General features: G+C 41.6%; 1 protein-coding gene across 1 annotated transcript in view; it reads left to right on the forward strand.

Moving 5' to 3' along the window:
* Positions 1-8,101: 8,101 nt before the first annotated feature.
* The window catches only part of KBTBD12 (kelch repeat and BTB domain containing 12), a gene marked incomplete at both ends in the record, with an annotated part of 44,792 nt that continues 29,358 nt past the window's right edge, over positions 8,102-23,535 (forward strand). The window contains 3 exons of the mRNA XM_082847761.1: positions 8,102-9,171; positions 13,713-13,983; positions 16,073-16,223. Coding sequence (XP_082703887.1) covers positions 8,102-9,171; positions 13,713-13,983; positions 16,073-16,223 — 1,492 coding nt within the window. The remainder of the gene's footprint in view (positions 9,172-13,712; positions 13,984-16,072; positions 16,224-23,535) is intronic.

The following is a 23,535-nucleotide window of genomic DNA, read 5'->3' on the forward strand; positions in this document are numbered from 1 at the left end:
CCTGTGTCTGCCTGTCCCGGGGTCCTCCTGTAACCGAGAAGAGTGCCCGGCACTCGACAGGATCCGCTCTCTGAACTGTAGACCGAGGAGTCTAATCGCCCTGCGTTTCGCACCCCCCCACCCCCGCGGGATTCTTAAGAGTAACTAACGAACTCGAACTCGAGGCATGTTAAAGGCTCTGGTAAGAATGCAGAACGTCAGCTCTTCAAAGGAAAGGAAAGAGGAAGCTTGCCTTATTTAGCTTTATCTCCATCCTGGCCGTCATTAAAAGCCAGGTGTGTGGAGCGGATTATTACTTTGCAAAAAATCCAGTATTTTCCAAAGCTCCGGGGAGACTCGGGGTGCATTCAGGGTGGGGCAGGTGTCCTGAGCCATTTTCAGCCAGGGTCTGTACAAGATGGTGATGCTGAAGCAAACTAGGGTGTGGGGAGTAATGGGAAAAGCCGGGGGTCACCAAGGTAAATGCTGTAGGAGAACTAAAGGGGCAGGGGTGAGAGAAATTATAAACGAGGACTGACTCTCAGGTCTGCATTAGGGCGGGGGGGGGGGGCTGGGAATGGGGAGGAGGTGTGCCATCTGAGAGGTGGGGCTACTCACGTCCTGCTGGTGGTTGTCGCCATGGGAATTAAAAACCCACTGTTGCCCTAGCTTGCATTTTTTTTTTTCAATAGATGCTGGAATGTTTCAGCGCTGCGTGTTGACAATTAATTTACAAAAAAAAAAAAGTCCGAGCAGCCAATTTGCTATCTCTGGCTTCAGTTCTCTAAGAATGGGGACCAAATTCCTGAGCGCAGTGGTGACGGGGAATTAATTTTGAGGATGGGAGAAGTGGGTGTCAGAATGTGTCAGGCTGTAGGCAAGGAAATCAAGTTAATGACTCTGGGTGATTTATTTGACTTGGACAAACCGATAGCAGCTTGAAGAATCAAAATATCTTCAAGACAGTGGTTAATAACATGTATAAAACCTAAAAGAAAAAAAAGTTATGAACTTGTAATTTAGGACTAAGCAAAGCATTCGTTTAATTGCACAAACCGTCTTGAGCAACTGTTCTGTGCGAGGCACTGTCACAGACAGACGCTAAGAATACAGAAAGGGTTAAGACCTGACCCCCTACCCTCAATATGCGCATCGGTGAAAGGCGAGGAGGGCGAATTCGTAAATAAATTGCAGTAGCAACGGTGCAGTAACCACCGTGTTCAAGGTACAAGCAAGGAAGGGTAGAGAAGGCTTCACTGAGGAAGTGACGTCTGGGCTGAATTTTGAAGAGCCAGTTACATTTTTTCAGGTGGAAGCAGGTGAAGAATATTCCGGACACAGGGAACAACATGTGTAGCCACATAGCATTAGAATAGTGAGTGGTTCAGTACTACTAAGAGATTGGAAAATATGAGGAAGGAAAGTCCAGAGATGGGGTAGTAAGGGCTGGGAGGTGCCAGGTTAGGAAGGGCCTCCTAATGTCTGGAGGACGGGTAGTGCTGGTGCAAATAGGCTTGAGGTGTTTTTTTAAACGTGGGGTCATGATTTCATACATGAGAGTCACCAACTTACAGAAGGGCTGTGTTTTAAGCGTTGGAACTGAGACATCACTGACGTCATGTTGACATTCCTTGGCGTGCCAACCAGAATCTGTTGAAGGGGGCTTTAGGCTGGAACGCAGGACCCTAACCGAGTCATTTCTCAGGTCTTCAGATTTTTTCATCGATAAAATTCAAGGCTTTGCTGTTGATCAACTCTATCACTTCATATTATGACCTACTCACATACTGAACATTTCTACGGGAAAAAAATGTATACACTGATTCTGGAATCCAGTAACTTCTTTTCCCACCGAACCACAAGTAGGAAGGAATTGTTTCTGCCTTTCTCCCAGAGCAGTTCTCATTAAGACTGGAGAAGCAGGTTGTAAGCATCTGTATTTTCCAATGACTCATAAGTTGGGCTGACTACACTTTGACAGGTTAAAAGGAAAATTCTCAATGTATCTACGTATCCTGTCTGCCTGTCTGTCTGTCTCTCTCTCTATATGTACACGCACTGATGTGGTTTACACTGTATGGGGCTGGCCCAAAAGTTCGTTCGGGTTTTGATGTTATGGAAAAACCCAAACAAAACTTTTGGCCAACCCAATAGGTTAGGTTTTCAGAGTTATAAGTTACTCTAATGTTAATACAATTTTTACTTTTAAACTTAGTTTATGCAATATTTAAGATGTGCAAAAAGGCCTAATGAATCATAAAGTATGTTATCGGGTGCCTGCCATACAGCTGATGAAGTCGCACGTTGATTACGCAACTGAAACTCCTTGTCACCCTCCTCCAGCTGTGTGCCCTCGCTTCCACGCCTCCTGAAAGCAACCACTGTCCCGAACCTGGTGTTTAGAATTACCTTTCTTTATATTCCACTACAGTTGTACATGCCCTTAGAGAATATACAATTCTTTCAACTTTTTAGTTTGATATAATTTCAAACTTACAGGAAAGCTCTAACAGTAGGACAGAACACTCCCATTGACCCTTTACCAGATTCACCATTTATATTTATTTTGTCACAATATATCACCTACATTTACTCTATTAGAACATATAGTATTGTTTTGCATATTTTACAGAAGATATCAGTGGCGGGCAGCACCTATTCTTTTTAGTCTTTTTCACACATTGATGTTTGTGAAATTCATCCATGTCGATACATGTAGCTCTAGTTCATTCCTTTTTCTTTTTTTTTTCCTGTACAATATTCTCTTGAGTGAATATGCTACAGTCTATCTGTTCTCCTGTTAATGAATATTTAGGTTATTTCCAAATTTTTACTATTTCAAACAGTGCTGCTATGAATTTAAACTAGTTTTAACTTCAGCAAAACATGGAGTCATGGTCATGTATCAATCATTATTTAGAAAAAGTAGCAACTTTAAAGATAATATAAAGATTATAAAATTAAACACTGTAAAAACAAAACACTGGTAGTTTAAGTAAACTAACATTTTTATGCCACTTTAAATTTTATTTTATTTTTTAAATAAATTTAGTTAGTTAGTTATTGGCTGTGTTGGGTCTTCGTTGCTGTGCTCGGGCTTTCTCTAGTTGTGGCGAGCAGGGGCTACTCTTTGTTGTGGTGAGCGGGCTTCTCATTGCGGTGGCTTCTCTTGTTGCGGAGCACAAGCTCTAGGCACATGGGCTCAGTAGTTGTGACTTGTGGGCTCTAGAGCGCAGCCTCAGTAGTTGTGGCGCACGGGCTTAGTTGCTCCGAGGCATGTGGGATCTTCCCGGACCAGGGCTCGAACCCATGTCCCCTGCGTTGGCAGGCGGATTCTCAACCACTGCGCCACCAGGGAAGCCCCACATTAAAATTTATAGGAATCCATTTCTTAACACGAAGTATACTGGACATGGGTAAAACTGCATTTTGGATTTGCAAAGTAATTAGGCTTTATTCTTGTGATTTATATTTATTTTTGCTACTCATTTTTTCTCCATTATTATGGGTACTATTAATATGACTGCACAATTCAGTCTTCTATAAACTGGAGCAGAGAATAACTTCCTATTGGTATCACTGAGAACATTTATACGGTTTTATTTTGCTGATGAAAGGAGAATGCCCTCTGGGCCCTCATTACAAGAAAAAGTTGCTGTCAGCTCTCTTTTATTTGTGAGCTGTGTCTGTACCCACAAGCAGTTTGTATATGAACCCAAACATTTTTATTGTTCAAAAAATGTTTGTACAGGTGTATCCAGTTTCGGCTTTACCAAGCAAATTACATGTTATACATGCATGGCCTTATTTAATTCTCCCAGCTATTCTTATATAATTCTCAAAACTAATTCCAAGCAAGGAATCAAAAAGAGGCTAAGAAACTTGCTCATGTTGTAAATGGTAGAGCGAGGTATCAGAACCCAGGTCTCAGGAACCCAAGTCAAAGCCCACGTTCCGAACCTCTGAGGTACTCTCTGCTACCCCACTGTGAGCACTTGGATACAAAAGACTGACCCAACTACTTTATTTATATACAGTAACCCCAATTTACACATGCAGAAACCAAGGTTCAGTAAGGTTACACAATTTTATGGGACTTCCCGGGTGGTGCAGTGGTTAAGAATCCGCCTGCCAGTGCAGGGGACACAGGTTCAAGCCCTGGTCCGGGAAGATCCCACATGCCGCGGAGCAACTAAGCCTGTGCACCACAACTACTGAGCCTGAGCTCTACAGCCCGCAAGCCACAACTACTGAGCCTGTCCTCCAGAGCCCACGAGCCACAACTACTGAGCCCACGTGCTGCAACTACTGAAGACCGGGCACCTAGAGCCCATGCTTTGCAACAAGAGAAGCCACCACGATGAGAAGCCCACACAGCACAACAAAGAGTAGCCCCCGTTCACTGCAACTAGAGAGAGCTCGCGCACGGCAACAAAGGCCCAACGCAGCCAACAAATAAAAAAAAATAATAATAATAAATAAATTAAAAAAGAAACGTTACATAATTTTGGGATGACAGAAAGCAGTGGCTAAACTGAGATTCAGGCCCAGGACCGTCTCACTTCAAAGCCCCATCTGCAATGCCAGCATCTTCTGTGTACCTTACGTATACAAGGAACAATGCTGAGAATGCTTGCTGAAGCATGGTGGCTAATGTAACTGACCAGGTATCTCTCAGGATTTACACCAGTAAATTCATTTGGTCTGTAAATCCACAGCAATTAGAGTAGCTCTCAAGAGTTTTATAAAAGGCAATTAGAAGGAAGGGACACTTAAATATATGTGCCCATCTAAAAAATTCATAAATGTTTCTTCTGAATGTTCAAAACAGTTATTTCCTTTTTAAAAGTACTTTTTGTTGCTGAAGCCAGCGTTTGGGGCAGAGAAACTGTACCCAAGTAAAGTATTTATTCAAGAAATTGATTTATCTTTGGGACTCTTGGGGACACCAGATGATCCTTTTAAAATAGGAATTTGACTGCTCCCCTTCTCAAAACTCTTCATCTGGAGTTAAGCAGAGAATTGGAGATTAGGCACCAGACATAATCTAGAGAGTGGATTTATTTATGACAGTGGCACACGAGTTGTTGCCCCGTTGCCTGTTTTATATCACCCATGAGCAAGGATGAATTTTATAATTTTAAATGGCTTTTTAAAATCAAAAGAAGATGTGAAAATGTATGAAATTCCAGTTTCGGTATCCGTAAAACAAACTTTTTGGCACAGAGCGATGCTCATTTGTTTATGTATCATCTGTGGCTGCTCCTGCATGGCAACGGCAGAGCTGAATTGTTAAGGCAGAAACCCTACAAAGCCTGAGATATTTTCTCTCTGGCCCTAGTTTGGTGCTTGCTTAAGAGTGCAGACTTTGGAGTCAGATGGAACTGGGCTCAAAACTCAGTTCGTGTGCTTGTAAAATGGTGTAGCCATTTAATGAGAAGAGGTAAACTCAGAAGAGCTGACTTAGGTAATTTTGCCTTCTATCAAGGAGAAATGCGCATAATTAGAAGTTTCTACAGTTCTTTTACTTGACAGTGTACTAATAGAGAATACAAGAATATACCTAAAGTGAAACTTTATACAATATCTAATTGCAGTTACCTTAAGCAACCTTGTCTCAGTATTTTTGCAAATGCCACTTACACTAGTGAGGACTCCTGAGTGCCAGGACCAGCACTCCCAACTCAAACTGGCTTAAACAATGAGGGGAATGGTCTCTCTCAAAACTGAAAAACACAGATATAAGGCATGTTTCAAGCTCCACTGCTCTGAAATCTCTGCCTTCTTTCCTATACTGGCTTTGTCCTCATGCTGGCTATGGGGACACGGCTGCAGTGGATCCAGACCTCTCATCTTTGTAACACGTGGACACCCCCAACCAGTGAACCAGAGACTGAGCTTCACTCCAATCGGGCCAATCTCAGGTCTCCCACCAGCCCCTGAACCAGTCTCAGTGGTAAGAACGGGAGTCAGTCCCACCCCAGTGGCACCAAGGAAAGGCAGGCTGAATGTGGGGAGAAAGCCAACATTGTCCACTATAGAGCTGTGTATAAGATATTACCTATAACATGTTTATCGAGAAAACCAGTCCATAATGTACTAGGTATTTCATTTTTAACCTCTCTTTGAAACTAATGCCACTTACGTTTTCATTAAACTAGCCCTACGCCAAAAAGTTCAACGAGGGTAGCCTGGTTCCTGCCTTAAAGATACAAAATCCTAGGTTGTGGTCCTAACATTTGGGTCCCCGGCGTCTGGTTTCTTTCCAGCAACATCAAGAACTAATGAGTCTGAACTATCTGCATCACGTGATCCGATCTGGAAGCTGCCCTTGGCCTTCTAGCATTGTGGGTACTGGTACCCTTTGAGGGATTCTTGTATATCAGTACAAATGGAGTAGAAATTTTAAAATATTTATTTCCTTGTAAGAAAGCTTTTACCGTTTTTTAGTTTGAAGTAACAGCTGTCATCTAGAAAGTTGACTGATGTGTTTATGTGTAAAGAAGCCTACATAATATGATTTGGGCTAGTCATAATGTGTTGTAGGAGAATTTAGAAATATAATGACCTCTTAATTACCCATAATTGGATTCTCTTTGTAAAAATCTAAAACAAATAAAGCGAAAAAGCAACCGTTCACTTTTAACCTGCAAACCCTTGCATAGAAAGTCTTAAGTTCTCACTGAAATACAACTGAGCCATTAACGCCAGAGAATCCGGCGAGGAGGCTTTTATTTCTATTTCAAGTATACGGGTTCCGAGACTGGCTACTTGTTACGATTCCACACCCTTCAGCACAGCGATTTTTAGGTCTTCCAGTTGCCATTATATAATTAAACATTCCTATCATGCTTAACGTTTGTTTCCTGAAATGAACTTTAATTCAACACTGAAAAAGTGCCAAGTCTCACTGAGACATATGAGATTTCTAATCCTTTACAGGATCACAGAAGTTTAGAAGATTTATAAGCTTCACGGCTGACAGATTTTGCTTTCACAGTGTTGAAATTATCACCTCCCTGCCTTTCTGAGCTCCTCGTGCTGACTTTTCTACCATCGAGGTTTATTCTCGCTGCTGGGACTTACAGCCGCATTAGACCTGGACAGGGTGACAGAGATTGAGATCTGCTCCTCCCGTTAAGGCTTCTGGCTCTAGGAGTGTTCTTTAAATCCAAAGAGCTAATTAGCTTCCTTGAAACATCCTGTTTGCAGTTCCCCGGGGAAGGGGAAGCTGAGACAACCAGCTTAAAGAGATTTTTAATTAGACTAGTGCTTTTTCAGGCAAGAAGTGATTCCACCTCTGCCTCTGTGAGACAGGGAAGAGAGAGAAGCCAAGCAGGAGGGGCAGAGAAACGGGAGGACTTTTGTGTGTTTTCTAAGATTAGGATGATTTACTTGTAAGTTTCAAGTATTGTGAATTCTCACATCCGCACGTATTTGGGTGCGCTTTCCAAAGCACTGTTTTGAATTATTTGCCACATAGCAAAGTTTGAGCAGAATTTTAGTGGACTTTTTTTTCAGCCAGCCTACAAGACCCCCTCCCTTGTGATTTTTCAGACTGGTGCTGATAGCACTTGGGTGCATTTTGGGGGACGGTGCACATAACCTTTTCAGTGATGTTGCACCTCCTCAGAGAGGATGCTTCCTAATGCCTCTATATCCTCCATCTGTGGGTCAGCTGAATTTGGTAACTGGAAGTGTAAATGTGAAAGGTGCTCATCTTATCCCTTTTCTCTTCGTTCACCTTGGGAGGGAGGACTTTCCAGCCTCCGCTAGAAAAATCTCTGCCGCCAATTAGGAAAATATTGTTAGTGCTTAATAATTTCCTGTTTTTAATTTTACAATCAACGACGTTATTTTTAGATACCAAAGTAGCTGTCTTAATGTTAAACTACTCTGCTTGGAATGAATAATATTTACTTATAAATACTTCTTAGAACTAAGGCTGCATATTTAAATTACAGAGAATTTTTTTTCTTAGAAGAAAACTCCCTCTTTTCTTTCCTTCAGGGATGTTACATGACATCTCTGTTGCTTGGTGAGTAATAAGACATGTAAACAGGACCTCAAGAATCAAGCTACATTTAAAGAAGACTTCCTTAGAAACACTGGAGAGGACACCATGGAGTGCAAGACTGAGGGAAAAGAAAAATACCAACACAGCTTGAATTTACTGAATAAAATTAAGAACATGAAAGAACTAGCAGAGATGATTGATGTTGTACTCATCGCAGAAGGGGAGAAATTCCCTTGCCACAGGCTGGTCCTGGCTGCATTTAGTCCTTATTTCAAAGCGATGTTTACCTGTGGACTACTTGAGTGTACTCAGAGGGAAGTCGTACTTTATGACATCACAGCAGAAAGTGTGTCGGTGATATTAAATTACATGTACCATGCGGCTCTGGAGATCAGTAATGCCAATGTACAGACTGTGGCTATGGCCGCCTATTTTATGCAGATGGAGGAAGTCTTCAGTGTGTGTCAGAAGTATATGATGGACCATATGGATGCCTCGAACTGTTTGGGTATCTATCATTTTGCAAAGCAGATTGGAGCTGAGGATTTAGCTGATCAATCGAAGAAGTATTTATATCAGCACTTTGCTGAGGTGAGCTTACATGAAGAGATACTAGAAATTGAAGTGCACCAACTTCTGACGCTTATTAAATCAGATGACCTGAACATATCCAGAGAGGAGAGCATTCTGGACCTAGTTCTGAGATGGGTAAATCATAACCGAGAACTGCGCACAGAGCATCTTGTGGAACTTCTGAAGCAAGTTAGGTTGCAACTGGTAAATCCTTCTTTTTTAAGACAAGCCCTGAAAAGGAACACAATGCTTCTGTGTGATGCAAATTGCATTGACATCATTCAAAACGCATTCAAAGCCATCAAGACCCCTCAACAGCACTCTCTCAATCTTCGTTATGGCATGGAGACTACCAGTCTTTTGCTGTGCATTGGCACCAATTCTTCAGGAATCAGGTCGAGACACAGGAACTACGGAGATGCCAGTTTTTGCTATGATCCTGCATTGCGCAAGACCTATTTCATCTCCTCTCCCAAGTATGGGGAGGGTTTAGGCACTGTGTGTACTGGTGTTGTCATGGAAAACAACACTATCATTGTGGCTGGAGAAGCAAGTGCCTCTAAACTCTCCAGACAAAAGAGCAAGAATGTTGAAATCTACAGGTTCGTATCTAGCCATATACTTGTAACTTTGTTTCAATTATCTTGCTTTGACATTAGCAGCCGAAGTACTTCTGAGTGATCACATCTTAAATTATGTGTGGTCAGAATTACCCTGTAATCATGTATTTTACATAGATGTAAAATTCATAATGAAATCATCCACATTTTAAAATTATTTTTCTCTCCCTTTCATTATTAAGAACATATAGTTGAATTTGCATAAGTTAAATGTATATACTTTATGATTCCTTTGTGTATTTTCACTCTTAGCTTTCACTATTCATATGCTATAATTGCTTTGTTTTTGCAGAGCTGAATATAACTTTTAACAAGAAGAAAAGTTTATTAACACTGACGCCTTGAACTGACTTTTATTAGTTCACAATTCAGAGTAATAAGTAATTTTTCTTCTTGACCAAAAAGTACTATTTATCTGTCAGTTTTCATTCTGTACTTTTTTTTTTTTTTTAATTTATTTTTGGCTGTGTTGGGTCTTCATTGCTGCACGCGGGCTTTCTCTACTCGTGGCGAGCGGGGGGCTACTCTTCATTGTGGTGTGTGGGCTTCTCATTGCGGTGGCTTCTCTTTGTTGCAGAGCATGGGCTCTAGGCATGCAGTCTTCAGTAGTCGTGGCACGTGGGCTCAGTAGCTGTGGCTTGCAGGCCCTAGAGCGCAGGCTCAGTAGTTGTGGCGCACGGGCTTAGTTGCTCCACAGCATGTGAGATCTTCCCGGACCAAGGCTTGAACCCGTGTCCCCTGCATTGGCAGGCGGGTTCTTAACCACCGCACCACCAGGGAAGTCCTTCATTCTGTACCCTTAATGAGTGGGTCTTTGCTAAACCTCTAATAGTGTAAAATGTTTGTAGCCTAAGAATTCTTCAACCCTAGAACTGTAAGAGGAACAGGAGTATCTGCTAAGAAGTAGTGTATGTCTAGGAACAGGAGTATCTGCTAAGAAGTAGTGTATGTCTAGGTGTTGTGTGTGAGGACAGAAAGATTTGTTTCCTGTTCCTCAGCAAGAATTCAACCCTTAAATCTACCTGGGTGAATAAGAGTTGTACGTGTAGGTCCTTGAGCTCTCCTTGCACTCCCTCCCCTCTCTGGGCCCGCGTAGCACGGTTTCTCAGACTTTTCAGTCGGTAAGTGATTCTCGACAGCAAAGTGGGGACAGAGAAGGAATGAGAGGTCTGCTATTTTCCTGTCATCTCTCCTCATTGCAGTATGTGCTTCAGGCTCTCGGCCCGTCCTGCTGTCACCTTCACACGTTGAGCAAGTGTCCCTTCTTCCCAGAAGTGGGGGCGGGAACACAAGCCCCGGATAGTGACGGCCCTCTGCCTGCGGTGACAGAGCTGTCACTGAGCAGCAACAGGTGCAGGCCCTCAGGTGCTTGTGGGCAAGGGGGCCTGTTTCTCCTGGGACGGATCCTCTGGGTCCCTGACATTTGTCTCCTACTTGCTCTTGGCTGGGTGCCCTTCTTTTCACCTGAGAGCCTCCTGTACAAGAACCTCAGGTTCTTTTGATACCTATTTTCTTCCTCTTAAAGGTAGTGCAGGGCTTCCCTGGTGGCGCAGTGGTTAAGAATACACCTGCCAATGCAGGGCACATGGGTTCGAGCCCTGGTCCGGGAAGATCCCACATGCCACGGAGCAACTAAGCCCGTGCGCCACAACTACTGAGCCTGAGCTCTAGAGCCCGCAAGCCACAACTACTGAAGCCCGCGCGCCTAGAGTTCGTGCTCCGCAGCAAGAGAAGCCGCCGCAATGAGAAGCCCACGCACTGCCATGAAGAGTAGCCCCCGCTCGCCGCAACTAGAGAAAGCCCATGTGCAGCAACGAAGACCCAATGCAGCCAAAAATAAAATTAATAAATTTAAAAAAATAAGGATAGTCCACAATTCTGCCATCAGAGTTAATTGTTAACAAACGTCCATCCCTCTCAAAGTGTGTTTTCATCCTTGAAAGTCTTTCCTCTTAACTGTTTTTGAATGCCTGCTTCCCTTTTTATGCGTGTGTCTAACTACACACCCCACGTTTCCTTTCTTTCCTGTCTTGAACTCACGCCGGTTCCCATCACCAACAGCTCTTCCACGTTGGTCAGAATTAGGGTAAAACTATCAGTTGCCCTCCTCACTCCTCGCAATAGTGAAACTGTCAGCAAGGCAAATAAAGAGATTATCAGAAGCACTGCTTGAGGCTTACATGAGACTCCCAGTGCTGTCTGCATAGTTAAGGTCTGACAGTACCACCCGAGGTCACTGTCTTTGGTCCACTCCTGCCACATCATCTCTGCTCCTTACCCCAATTACCTTTGCCAAGATGCTCTTCAGCGTGCCTCTACTCTGTAGTTTACACATTTCCATGCAGATATATTTCTTTTTGACTTAAAAGAGGAAGTAGATTAGCATTATAGCAGGTTGTTTCTTTTTTAAAAAAATACACCTTTCCATCTCTTTTAACTCTCGTACTTTGGTAGACAAACAGCTGAGGATGTAAGTGTTGTCTTTAAACTGTCAACCTCTGTGAACACTGAATGCTTTTGCCACTATTATTTTCTTCTTTATGTCATATCAAAATAATAAGTTTTATAGTTTCATCTGGGCATTTTCTCTCCCCATTTTTAATTCAAAATGTTAAAACAAAAATCCAATTAGCAAGTTGTCCAGCAAACATGTACTTCCCATCCTTCGTGGGATTTATTTTGTTCCTGGCCTATTTTCTTAAACCGTGCCTCAGAAAACCAAAACCCATTTTTTAGTTCCATTTATATATTCATTGTCTTTGCTTCAGTAGCCCCCACCTGTAGACACCTAATTCTCCCTTCCCCTCTAAAATCCAGAACAATTAAAAATAGTGGTGAAAATATCACCTGTGCTGCTAGGGACTTTGGTTTCCATAAGAGTTGGCCTAGAACAATGGGGAAAACTTCTGTAATACGATTAACTGTCACATGTCTGATGCAAAATTTGTTTCCAAACAACAAATTTTTTTTCTTATTTTCCATATTTATTCTGGTTTTTGTTTTTTGTTTTGTTTTAGTTTTGAATTCCAATTATACTTTCTGGATTTTCTAGGACAGAAATAATTTCACATATTTTATCCCACTGTCCCCATGGGTACTTTTGTCCTAGACTATGTGTCCCGATCATGATTCGAGAAAATAGACTTGCCATTGTCAAGAGGCAAGACAGAAGATGGGCAAGACTCATCCACTTGGTGACCATGTAATGCTACACACACACACACACACACACACACACACACACACACACATGCACACACTCAGATAATTACTTAATGTGTTGGACTCTAGGAGGTGTTGAGAGACCATATCACCTAGTGTCCCTGCTCTTCTCCCAAGACTCTTCTCAGACCAACATAATTATTTGTGGTAGAAATTACTGAAATTACCATACCTAGTAGATTAAAACAGTTGAGAGGGCTTCCCTGGTGGCGCAGTGGTTGAGAGTCCGCCTGCCGATGCAGGGGACGCGGGTTTGTGCCCCGGTCTGGGAAGATGCCACATGCCGCGGAGCGGCTGGGCCCGTGAGCCATGGCCGCCGAGCCTGCGCGTCGGGAGCCTGTGCTCTGCAACGGGAGAGGCCACAGCAGTGAGAGGCCCGCGTACCGCAAAAAAAAAAAAAAAAAAAAAACAGTTGAGAAATGCCCAGCAGACACCTACAGGTGGGTTTTTATACAGTAGCATGCTCTTGACTCTGTTCTACTCCAGTTAGAACCACAAGAACAATCCTTAAAATTCTATATATCCTGCATCATCCCATTAGAAATCTGAATTTAAATAGTTCCAGATTTTCTGCTCTAAACACATTTCTTTAATGTAGTATTAAAATGAAACTTCTAGTCAACAGAATAAGACATTTTTTATGTTTATTTTTACATATTCTCTTTTAGCAAATGACTTGCTGAAAGACTTTCCTATTTTTAGTAATTTATTTATTTTTGCTGTGTTGGGTCTTCGTTTCTGTGCGAGAGCTTTCTCTAGCTGTGGCAAGCGGGGGCCACTCCCCATCGCGGTGCGCGGGTCTCTCACCATCGCGGCCTCTCGTTGCAGAGCGCAGGCTCCGGACGCGCAGGCTCAGCAGCTGTGGCTCATGGGCTCAGTTGCTCTGCAGCATGTGGGATCCTCCCAGACCAGGGCTCGAACCCGTGTCCCCTGCATTAGCAGGCCGACTCTCAACCACTGCGCCACCAGGGAAGCCCAAGACTTTCCTATTTTTAATTTTCTTTCCCAGAATTAGGAAATGAAGGCTAGTCCCTGGATAATCTATACTTTTTCAATATATTGTTTTTTTCTAAAATTCTCTAGGTTGGTGTGGTTGACTGTTTCTGTGTACATTATATTTTGTTCAGCATTTCTTTTCCCCAAAAAACACAAACCTGTATCACTATCTTAATGGTTTTTTCTTCTCCAATTAGAAGAACCAAATCATATCGGTTTTCGTTGGAAAAGAAACAAGTGTGTTTTTTTGGCAAGTTGTTTTTATATTAAATCTAATTCTGGGTTCTCTCTCTGTTAACTTACAGGTATCATGATAGAGGAAACCAGTTTTGGGAAAAGTTATGCACAACAGAATTTCGAGAGCTCTACGCTCTGGGCACCATCCATAACGACCTCTATGTTATAGGAGGACAGATGAAAATTAAAAACCAGTATCTTATTACAAACTGTGTTGATAAGTACTCTGTAGAAAGGGACACTTGGAAAAGGGTGTCCCCCCTTCCACTACAGTTGGCGTGTCATGCTGTAGTAACAGTGAATAACAAACTTTACGTGATTGGAGGCTGGACCCCTCAGGTTAAGAAATTTCCTGTGTACCTAACTGGCATGGCTGTGCTGAGTCTGGCCGCTCTGTTGAAAAATGTTGTAGTTGTTGAATACTAAAAGAGTATGACTCACATTCCGGTAAAATGCCTTTTATGTTATAGAATATTAGATGGAAGATTTTAAAGTGTTAAAGCAGCTCAGGAGAATGAATTTTAAAGTGTTATTCATAGGCATGACTTCATTCAGTATTTGTGCTGTGTTCTTCATAACTCTTCCCATCCTTGCTGACTATGAAGGATGCTTATGCTGAGGGGTTATCTGTAAGGAGCATCTAAGTAGGAGGCGAAGAAGCTGGATCCTCATCCCACTTCTCTCTGCTTTACAGCTGTATGACCTGAGGCAAGGATTCTTAGGTCTTTTTCATATTAAAGTTCTTACTCTAAGTGGGAAACCAGAATGTTCATCCTGTGATGGCACAACCATTTCCTCAAAAGTATATTGCAATTTTAACCTCTTCATGTCTTTGCTGGGCATCAGCAGATAGAGAAACCAGAGACTGTCTTGAAGCCCAGAGAAGGGACGCAAGACAGGATGGAGAAGGCAGTGGAGTGGGACCACAGAGGCCCTTTCTCTTCTCTTTCGTGTCCCTCCGAGCGCCTTGGGGCTCTCACAGAAGTTTCACTCCAGCTGCCTTCTGCCCTGGCCCAACCAGTCTTTCTAATAAAGATTAATCTTACCAGCTCATTTTCTGTCTCCATGACATAAACTAATTTTATTTTAGCCTATGGGATTTCTTCTTTCGCCAGATTCGCTTCATGATAAAACTGGTGCTTTTTAAATCATTTCATAAGCTTAAATTTTGCCTTTTATGGTATATCATACTTGTTTTAATAACAAACGTCACATTTAATACATTTTAAAATTCATGCTATGTATCAAAAAGTAGCTTAGATTTAATCACAGTTAGTAGCTGAAACCTGACAAATTATTTGTAATAAAGCTTTTTCAGAACTATTCATTTACATAGTTAATTTTGCATGAATATGCTCCAAAGAAAAGCTTTTCTTTGCTTTTTTCCACTAAAGCAAATATTAAATACTTAAATTAGAAGGAAAATTAAAACAATAAAGTCAGTATTTCCTAATTTATAATGTCTTCAAACACGTCAGTATTTACTGCATAACGAAAGCTTTTGCTAGTCTGTACCGAATACAATACATTAAATTGCAAGAAAGCATGGGGTAGTGATTGCACTACAGTGATTACAACCCTGAGCTAAAACTAACTGCATACGGCTTTCATAAGTATGGAAATTATTTCTCTGTTGAACACCTTCATCCAAAACAAAAAGCAAAAGACACTTAAGCATCTTTAGCTTGAAGTCATAAAAGGTCCTAACACATTGTAGACACAAAATATTACTTCACCTCAAGTTCAGGAGTAGGAAAAGCTACATACATCTGTGTGTATTCAACTTCTACTTTCCCTAGTCATTAAAAATATATATATATATATATATATACACGTACCTAAAATAAATACATAAAAATAATTGCAAATAATTTCTATTAATCCATGTATCTTTAAAATTAAATTCAGACCACTCCTATATTATGGTATAAAAATACTCTCATTACTAAAACACTCAAATGTTTTTGTAATTTTGTTCCACTTGGATTAGAAAAATATTATAAAGAAAAATGCTTTATAAATTATTAAAATTAGTTTCTCACAAATATTATTTAATCCGCCACTATAAAGCTTGGTAAAATAAAATTATACTTTAAATACTATTCAAAAAAGCTTGGTTTCGTTTTTAAGGCTTTGCAGTGCTTCATTTTTTTAAAAAAATGCTGTATGTGTTGCCTCACTGCTCAGATCACAGATTGTTCGCTATAACCCAACACCTTAGCCCCATTATCGTACAATATAAATTCCTCCGATACTGACAGTGTACTTATATCCCCAAGTCATGGGATTTGGTGTGTCTGTGAGTATGACTCACTACGGTTAACCTCTATTTATCTCCTTGGCTGTCTGCTTTGATTAATTGCATTCAGGTACTCACGAAGATCTCTAAGTGGTACGTTATTATACTGGCTGTCATAATTTCACACAGATGGATCTTCCTGACGAAGAACCTGATCGATTAAGCAACAAGCTGCTGAAGTATGACCCCAGCCAAGATCTATGGACAGAGCAGGCACCCATGAAGTACTCAAAGTACCGATTCAGCACAGCTGTGGTCAACAGTGAGATTTATGTTCTGGGTAAGAAGAAGCTAAAAGAGTGTAACTCCTTTTATTTTTTCTCAGCAGTTTGCCTCAGTGAAAATGAAATATTCTCCCTTCCTCTTGCATTTCAGTTCAACTATATACACAACTAGCCCCCAATTCTCTTTTGTTTCTTAATTTCTAGAGCACAGTCAGGTAAGATTAAATGAAAGTCTATTGACTTGTTGAAAGCAAAGTTATTTTTATCAAATTTTTAAGTCGCTTGGAATGCAAGAACAGTAGTGATACATCCTTCTATACCCACCAAGTAAAATATGGTGAAAAGGCAGTAAGCCTTTGGCTGCCTTCAGCCGATGAAACGTGGGCTTTTGCAACCAACTGATTCTCTGTACTAACAGAAGAGAAAGGCAGCAGACGTAAGACGATGCCACAGATACCAGTCCTCTTTGTGTTGCCTCACCCACCAAACTTCTACAGAGGTTATTAAGTAATTTTTTACCTGAATGCATTTTTTTCTTTTCTCTGGCATGAATATGTGTGGTCCTGCACCCCCCACTAGGGACTGGTGAAAGACTGGTTTGTTCCCACTAATGTGGGTTAAAGTGACTCTGAACATCCTCTGTGTCTCCCCACCCTTCCCACTCCTATTAAGTCCTTTGCTCGTCTAATCCCCGTCCCGCTCCCTAACGTCACCCTCTGTCACCTCGCTTCCCACCCCTCCATCACTTTCCCACGAGTATGGGAAGAAAGAGGCTGAGACAGGAGGCTGAGTGGACTGGTAAAATGATGGCGATGCCAATTCTTTATTTCGTCCCATCTGCATTGATGCCTAACTGGCAAAAACAACACGGGGAAGATGCTGGGTAACAAAAAGATGGCCAAAAAAAGAAATATGGGCTGAAAGCAAACCAAGCACTTGAGCAGCATTTTTTTTTTTAAACTAAAGGGAAGCCGTTATCTCTTGGCTGCCTGCACAGCCTGAAGCAAAATAATTAACGCACTCAAACATTAATAGTTCTATGATTTTAAGAACAAGAACATTATGCAACATAATTTATGACTGCCTCAGTTATGAGGCTCACTTGTGATTATAACTGAGTTTTTCCTCTGGGTATATATCCGTTACTTTCATTATAACCTTATGCAGTGTCACAGGCCCAGTAGAGATAACATCTAAACTAGGATCGATTATGTGGGATGGAGGTATAACTCAGGAGTGAAGTGCTGATCCACTTATTATATTAAAGTTGGAGGCAGTCAAAAGTGGGAAAAAATGATGTGTCAATTGAAGCAAAATGAGATTTCCCCCACTGTGGAGCCACAACTAGGCTAAATGTGGAATACAACTGATAGTGTCATCTTTTTGTAAATTGCCTGGAAAGGACACCCAAGACACCCTTTGGAGCTCACGCTTCACAGCATGAACAAACGTCCACTGAGTGAATGGAAGGGAGTAGATTTTAAAGGACCTGTAAGATGTGGGTAAGAGAAATAGAGGAAAGAGTGTGCTCCAAGAAAGGAGGCGGTGGGGAAGGGTGGGGAGTACGGTAGAAAGAAAGGCAGAAGCAGAGGTTTGGAGGTGAGAAGGAGATGCTAGGAGTAGAGGATGCGAGAAGGATGAGTGAATGAGCCCACAAGAGCAGGGACGGGTGGGGCTGAGAGCTGGACACGTGCATGGGAGCAGCTTACAACGGCTGGTGGATGAAGAATTAGGAGAACAAGAGGGAGCAGTGAGAAAGTGCACAGAAACATGATGAGAGAATGTCTGAGGAAGGTTGCCAAGGTCAGGATATAAGGAACCCGTCAAAGGTGAGAAGAAAATGTCAGTGGGGACATCGGTTAGAAAGTCTTTTGCAGCAGCATCAAATATAGTTTCTGGATATTCAGGGCTGGGGACCAGATTCACAGTCTCTCAAATAATTTTACCATCTTGGCAGATTGAATCCAAAAGGTTCCAGTTTCCCAACGTTTGCTACTTAACTCCCAAGTATATGTATAAGCTTTTAAATGGAATGAATTTCAGTTGTTTAGGTATTTTTGTGGTACACTTAGTTCAGATTTAATTGTTCATTGCAAATATAATTGGAATGTGGGCAAATATCATACAGAGCCCTAAAACCTTCTCGATGACTCACACAGGTACCATGCACTCATGTGTTAACTGTCTTAGCAAAAGCCCTGTCTGCTTTTGGGATTCTCTATGTGTCCCACTGTGATGGAGTCACTGCCAACTAGTACAGCAGTGAGCCCTCTCCCTAATACCCGTGCTGGATTTAATTCCTTATGATCTCCTAGATAGTCTACAGGCCACCCCAAAAGAGCAACCACAGAAATCTTCTTCACCATGGAGGGAGCAGGACCAAGGGGGGAAGGCACCAGACCCTGACTCCATCATTTACTACCTGGTATGGCCCTAGTCTAGTAAATCTTTTTTTTTTTGGGGGGGTGGTAATATCAAAATTTGAATGCCTGCCTCTTAGAGATATGATTAAATAAAATAATGTATGTAAAATCCCTATAATACAAGTATTCAGATGTTATAACTAAAGTTCTTTGAGCCCTTCGTGTTACAGACACTTTGCTTAATTCTTTACATAAAAAATTTCATTTAATGGTCATAAAAAACTGAAAGTATTAACTCTCTCTGTATGGCCGACTAGATATCTAGACTGATCCTCCCACTGAAAATACCAAAAAATGTTAGGTGAAACGTGTTTAAAATCCCCTGAACTAAGAACTGTTGTGGCAGTAAACACTCAGTGGGCCAGAATCTAAGCGAAAGCAGGAGACTTCGAGCAATGGAGAAGTGAGAAGGGAGACATCCCCTCCCCAAAAAGCAACTATGAAGAGAGATGCGTTTGTCAAAAACAACAATTTCAGATCTCTGGAAATCAACCAAAGATAAACAACAATTTGAGAAGAGCTTAATTTCTCGAAACTGCTGAACTTGAAGTCAGTCTTCAGGCAGCCTGTGACATCCTGGCCTGAGACTGCCCCGACTTGCAGCCCAGAGCATTCAGCGTGGTAGTTCTACTGGAGTGGGACTAGCTGTGAATCCTAGCAGCTTTGTTTGCCAAAGGGGTCTGATATGTTTGGGAGCAGAGGGTGGAAAACCCACACTCAGAGTGGCAAATGGAAAAAGCCTGCAGCTCTCCTAAGCTTGAGCTTTTAGTCCTGGTTGGGACAGCAGCAGATAAGAAAACTAGCCGGAAATGTAACAGAGATCTTCTAGGGAAATCCTAGAATAAGAGCAGATTTGAGAAGTCTGAAGAAAGAATCTGTGAACTTGAAATAGATCAATAGAAATTATATAATCTGAAGAAGAGAGGGGAAAAAAATTGAAGAAAAATTAGCAGAGCCTCAGAGACATATGGAATAACATGAAAGCTACCAATATAGGTATAATGGGGATCCTGAAAGGAGAGAGGGAAAGGGGCAGGAAATCTCTTTTCAAATGAATATTTGTCAAAAACTTCTCAAACTTGATGGAAAAACATTAATCTACAGTTCCAAGAAGCTCATCAAATCCCAAGTAAGATAACGTCACAGAGATCCTCACCATAACACATCATAGACAAAATACTGAAAGACAGAAAATCCTTTTTTTTAAATTAATTAATGAATTTATGTTTGTCTGCATTGGGTCTTTGTTGCTGCGCACAGGCCTTCTCTAGTTGTGGCGAACGGGGGCTACTCTTTTTTGCGGTACGCAGGCCTCTCACTGCTGTCGCCTCTCCCGTTGCGGAGCACAGGCTCCGGACGCGCAGGCTCAGCAGCCATGGCTCACGGGCCCAGCCGCTCCGTGGCATGCGGGATCTTCCTGGACCGGGGCACGAACCCGTCTCCCCTGCATCGGCAGGTGGACTCTCAACCACTGCACCACCAGGGAAGCCTCGGGGGCTACTCTTTGTTGCGTTGTACAGGCTTCTCATTGTGGTGGTTTCTCTTGTTGTGGAGCATGGACTCTAGGTGCACGGGCTTCAGTAGTTGTGGCTCGCAGGCTCTAGAGCGCAGGCTCAGTAGTTGTGGTGCACAGGCTCAGTTGCTCCACGGCATGTGGAACCTTCTTGGACCAGGGATCAAACCCATGTCCCCTGCATTGGCAGGCGGATTCTTAACCACTGTGCCACCAGGGAAGTCCCCAGAAAATTCTTAAAAGCAGCAAGAAAAGAATGACGTCACATAGAGGGGAACAACAATACGCTCAGCCAGTGACTCATCAGAAATAGTGGAGGCAAGAAGGCAGTAGAGGGCTTCCTTGGTGCCACGGTGGTTAAGAATCCGCCTGCCAATGCAGAGCACATGGGTTTGATCCCTGGTCCGGGAAGATCCCACATCCTGTGGAGCAACGAAGCCCATGCGCCACAACTACTGAGCCTGCGCTCCAGAGCCCGTGAGCCACAACTACTGAAGCCTGCGTGCCTAGAGCCCGTGCTCCGCAACAAGAGAAGCCACCGCAATGAGTAGCCCCCTCTCGGCACAACTAGAGAAAGCCCGTGCACAGCAACGAAGACCCAACACAGCCAAAAATAATTAGTTAATTTTAAAAAAAGAAACAATTAGCAACTGAGTCTAACAACATAAAAAATGATTATATGTCATCAAAAATTCTTAATAAAAAAATGAAAGAACTGAATCCAGCAACATAAAATATTACTATATATAATATCATGACCAAGTGGAATTTATCCCAGGAGTGCAGGAATGCGAGGTGGCTTTAATTTTAAAAACTCAATTAATATAGTAAGCCATGTTAATATAGAACAAAAACCAAATGATCATCTAATAGATGTAGAAAAAGCATTTGACTTGAAATTATTTACAAAACAGAAACATCACAGACTTAGAGAACGAACTCATGGTTACCAGGGGGGAAGGGGGAGGGGGAGGGATAGTTAGGGAGTTTGGGATTGACAGGTACACCCTGCTATATTTAAAATGGATAACCAAGAAGGACCTACTATATAGCACAGGGGAACTCTGCTCAACATTATGTAACAACCTAAATGGAAAAAGAATTTGAAAAAGAACAGATATCGTATATGTATAACTGAAGCACTCTGCTGTACACCTGAAACTAACACAACATTGTTAATCAACTGTACTCCAATATAAAATAAATATTTTTAAAAAAGAAAAAGCCTTTAACAAAATCCAACCCCCTATCATAATAAAAATTCTCAACAAATTAGGACTAGAAGGGAATTTCCTCAACTTATTAAAAGGTACCTATGAAAAGACTACAGCTATGGTACGTAGTGGTGAAAGTCAGCTCTTATTTCTAAGATCAGGAACAACTGACAGGTGCCTGTTCTTGCTGCTCCTATTAACATTGAAACAGAGGTTTTAGCCAGTGCAATAAGGCAATAAAAAGAAATTAAGCCATACAGATTGGAAAGGAAGAGTTTAATAGTCTCTATTCACAAATCATATAATCCTACATGTAGAAAATTCTAAGAAAGCTACAAGAAAAGAAAGAGAGAGAGAGGGAGAGGGAGAGAAAGGAAGGAAGTCAAAGAAAGAAATCAAAAAAGAAAGAATACTAGAACTAATCATTAATTTTAGCCAAAGTCACAGGATACAAAATCAGCATACAAAATTAATTGTGGGATTTCCCTGGTGGCACAGTGCTTAAGATTCTATGCTCCCAATGCAGGGGTCCCGGGTGTGATCCCTGGCCAGGGAAGTAGATCCCACATGCATGCCACAACTGAGGAGCCCACGTGCAGCAACTAAGGAGCCCACATGCCACAACTAAGGAGGAGGCAAGCTGCAACTAAGGAGCCCACGAGCCACAACTAAGACCTGGTGCAACCAAATAAATAAATAAATTTTTTAAATTTATTTGTATTTATATGTGCTAGCAATGAACATTCCAAAAATGAAACTGGAAAAACAATACTTCCCAATAACATCAAAATGATTAAGATATGTATGAATAAATTCAACCCAAAAAGTGTGAGAATCATACACAGAAAACTATAAAACACTCCCAAGAGAGTTAAAAAAGAGCTACATAGGGGACTTCCCTGGTGGTCCAGTAGTTAAAAATCCAATGGTTAAGAATCCAATGCAAGGGATGTGGTTTCTATGCCTGTTTGGGGAACTAAGATCCCACACGCCGCGGGGCAACTAAGCCCGCACACGCCACAACTACTGAGCCTGTGCGCTCTGGTGCCCGCGCACCTCAACTAGAGAAGCCCGCATGCTGCAACAAAGATCCCCTGTGCCACAACTAAGAGGCGATGCAGCCAAATAAATAAACAAATTAATTAATTTTAAAAAGTGGTTCCTTCTGCATTTGTTTGAAAAAAATAAAAATAAATTAAAAAGAGCTATATATAGAGAGACATATTCCTTGTGTATGGATTTGAAGACTCAATATTGTTAAGCTAGCAATATTCCCCAAATTGATCTATAGATTCATTGTTTTTTAAAGTTGACAAGCTGGTCCTAAAATTATGTGTAAATGCAAGGAACCTAGAATAGCCAAAACAATTGTGAAAAAGAAGAAGGTTTGAGGACTTATTTAACCCATTTTTAAAACCTAGAGTTACAGTAATCGAGCTATAGTGGTATAAAACCAACGGCAGACATATATATCAATGGAACAGAAATAAGAGTTCAGTAATAAATTTTTACATTTTTACTCAGTTGATTTTTGACAAAGGTGTCAGGGCAATTTCAGTGGGGAAAGATGAACCTTCCATCAAATGTGTTCAGCCCATTACCTCACACCACAGCAAAAAAAAAGGAACAATACTGTATCGTGCACTTAAAATTTTGTTAAGACGGTAAATCTCATGTTAAGGTTTTTTACAATGAAAAAATTTTTTTAAATTAAAATTACAAAGCATGCTGTTAAGGTAAGAAAGATGTAAAGGGGTGGGGGAAACACACATATTGAGGAGAGAAAATATAGTGTAGAAATTCAAAATTATACATTGAAAGAAGTAGGAAGAAGGAGGTAGCAAGAGCCCTGGGCTCGAGGGGAGAAGCAGCATCGAGAGACTCCTGAGTGAAAACAGTTATTAGGAGCTGAGTGAAAATGAGGAGCGGTCTTCTCAGAATTGAAGGGAGAAAAAATTCAGGGGAAAGTAAGTCTTTTAAAATAACAGGTACAATTCAATTGAGTAACATGGGTGTCAGAGAGACTAATACTTTCTATCAGAGAGATACTGTGTTTTCTTATCATACTGCAGTTTGATTCAACGAATACCTGTTGGGGCATAAGATGTGTCAGACCCTGGGCTGAGTGTTGAGGACCCAGGGGTGGGAGACACACACTGAGCCCAGAAGGAGTGATGGCCTGGGACAAGGTACAGACAGATAACCGCGCATACACAGG

This window comes from Leucopleurus acutus (assembly GCF_964270905.1).
Source record: "Leucopleurus acutus genome assembly, chromosome: 10".
Taxonomy (NCBI): domain Eukaryota; kingdom Metazoa; phylum Chordata; class Mammalia; order Artiodactyla; family Delphinidae; genus Leucopleurus; species Leucopleurus acutus.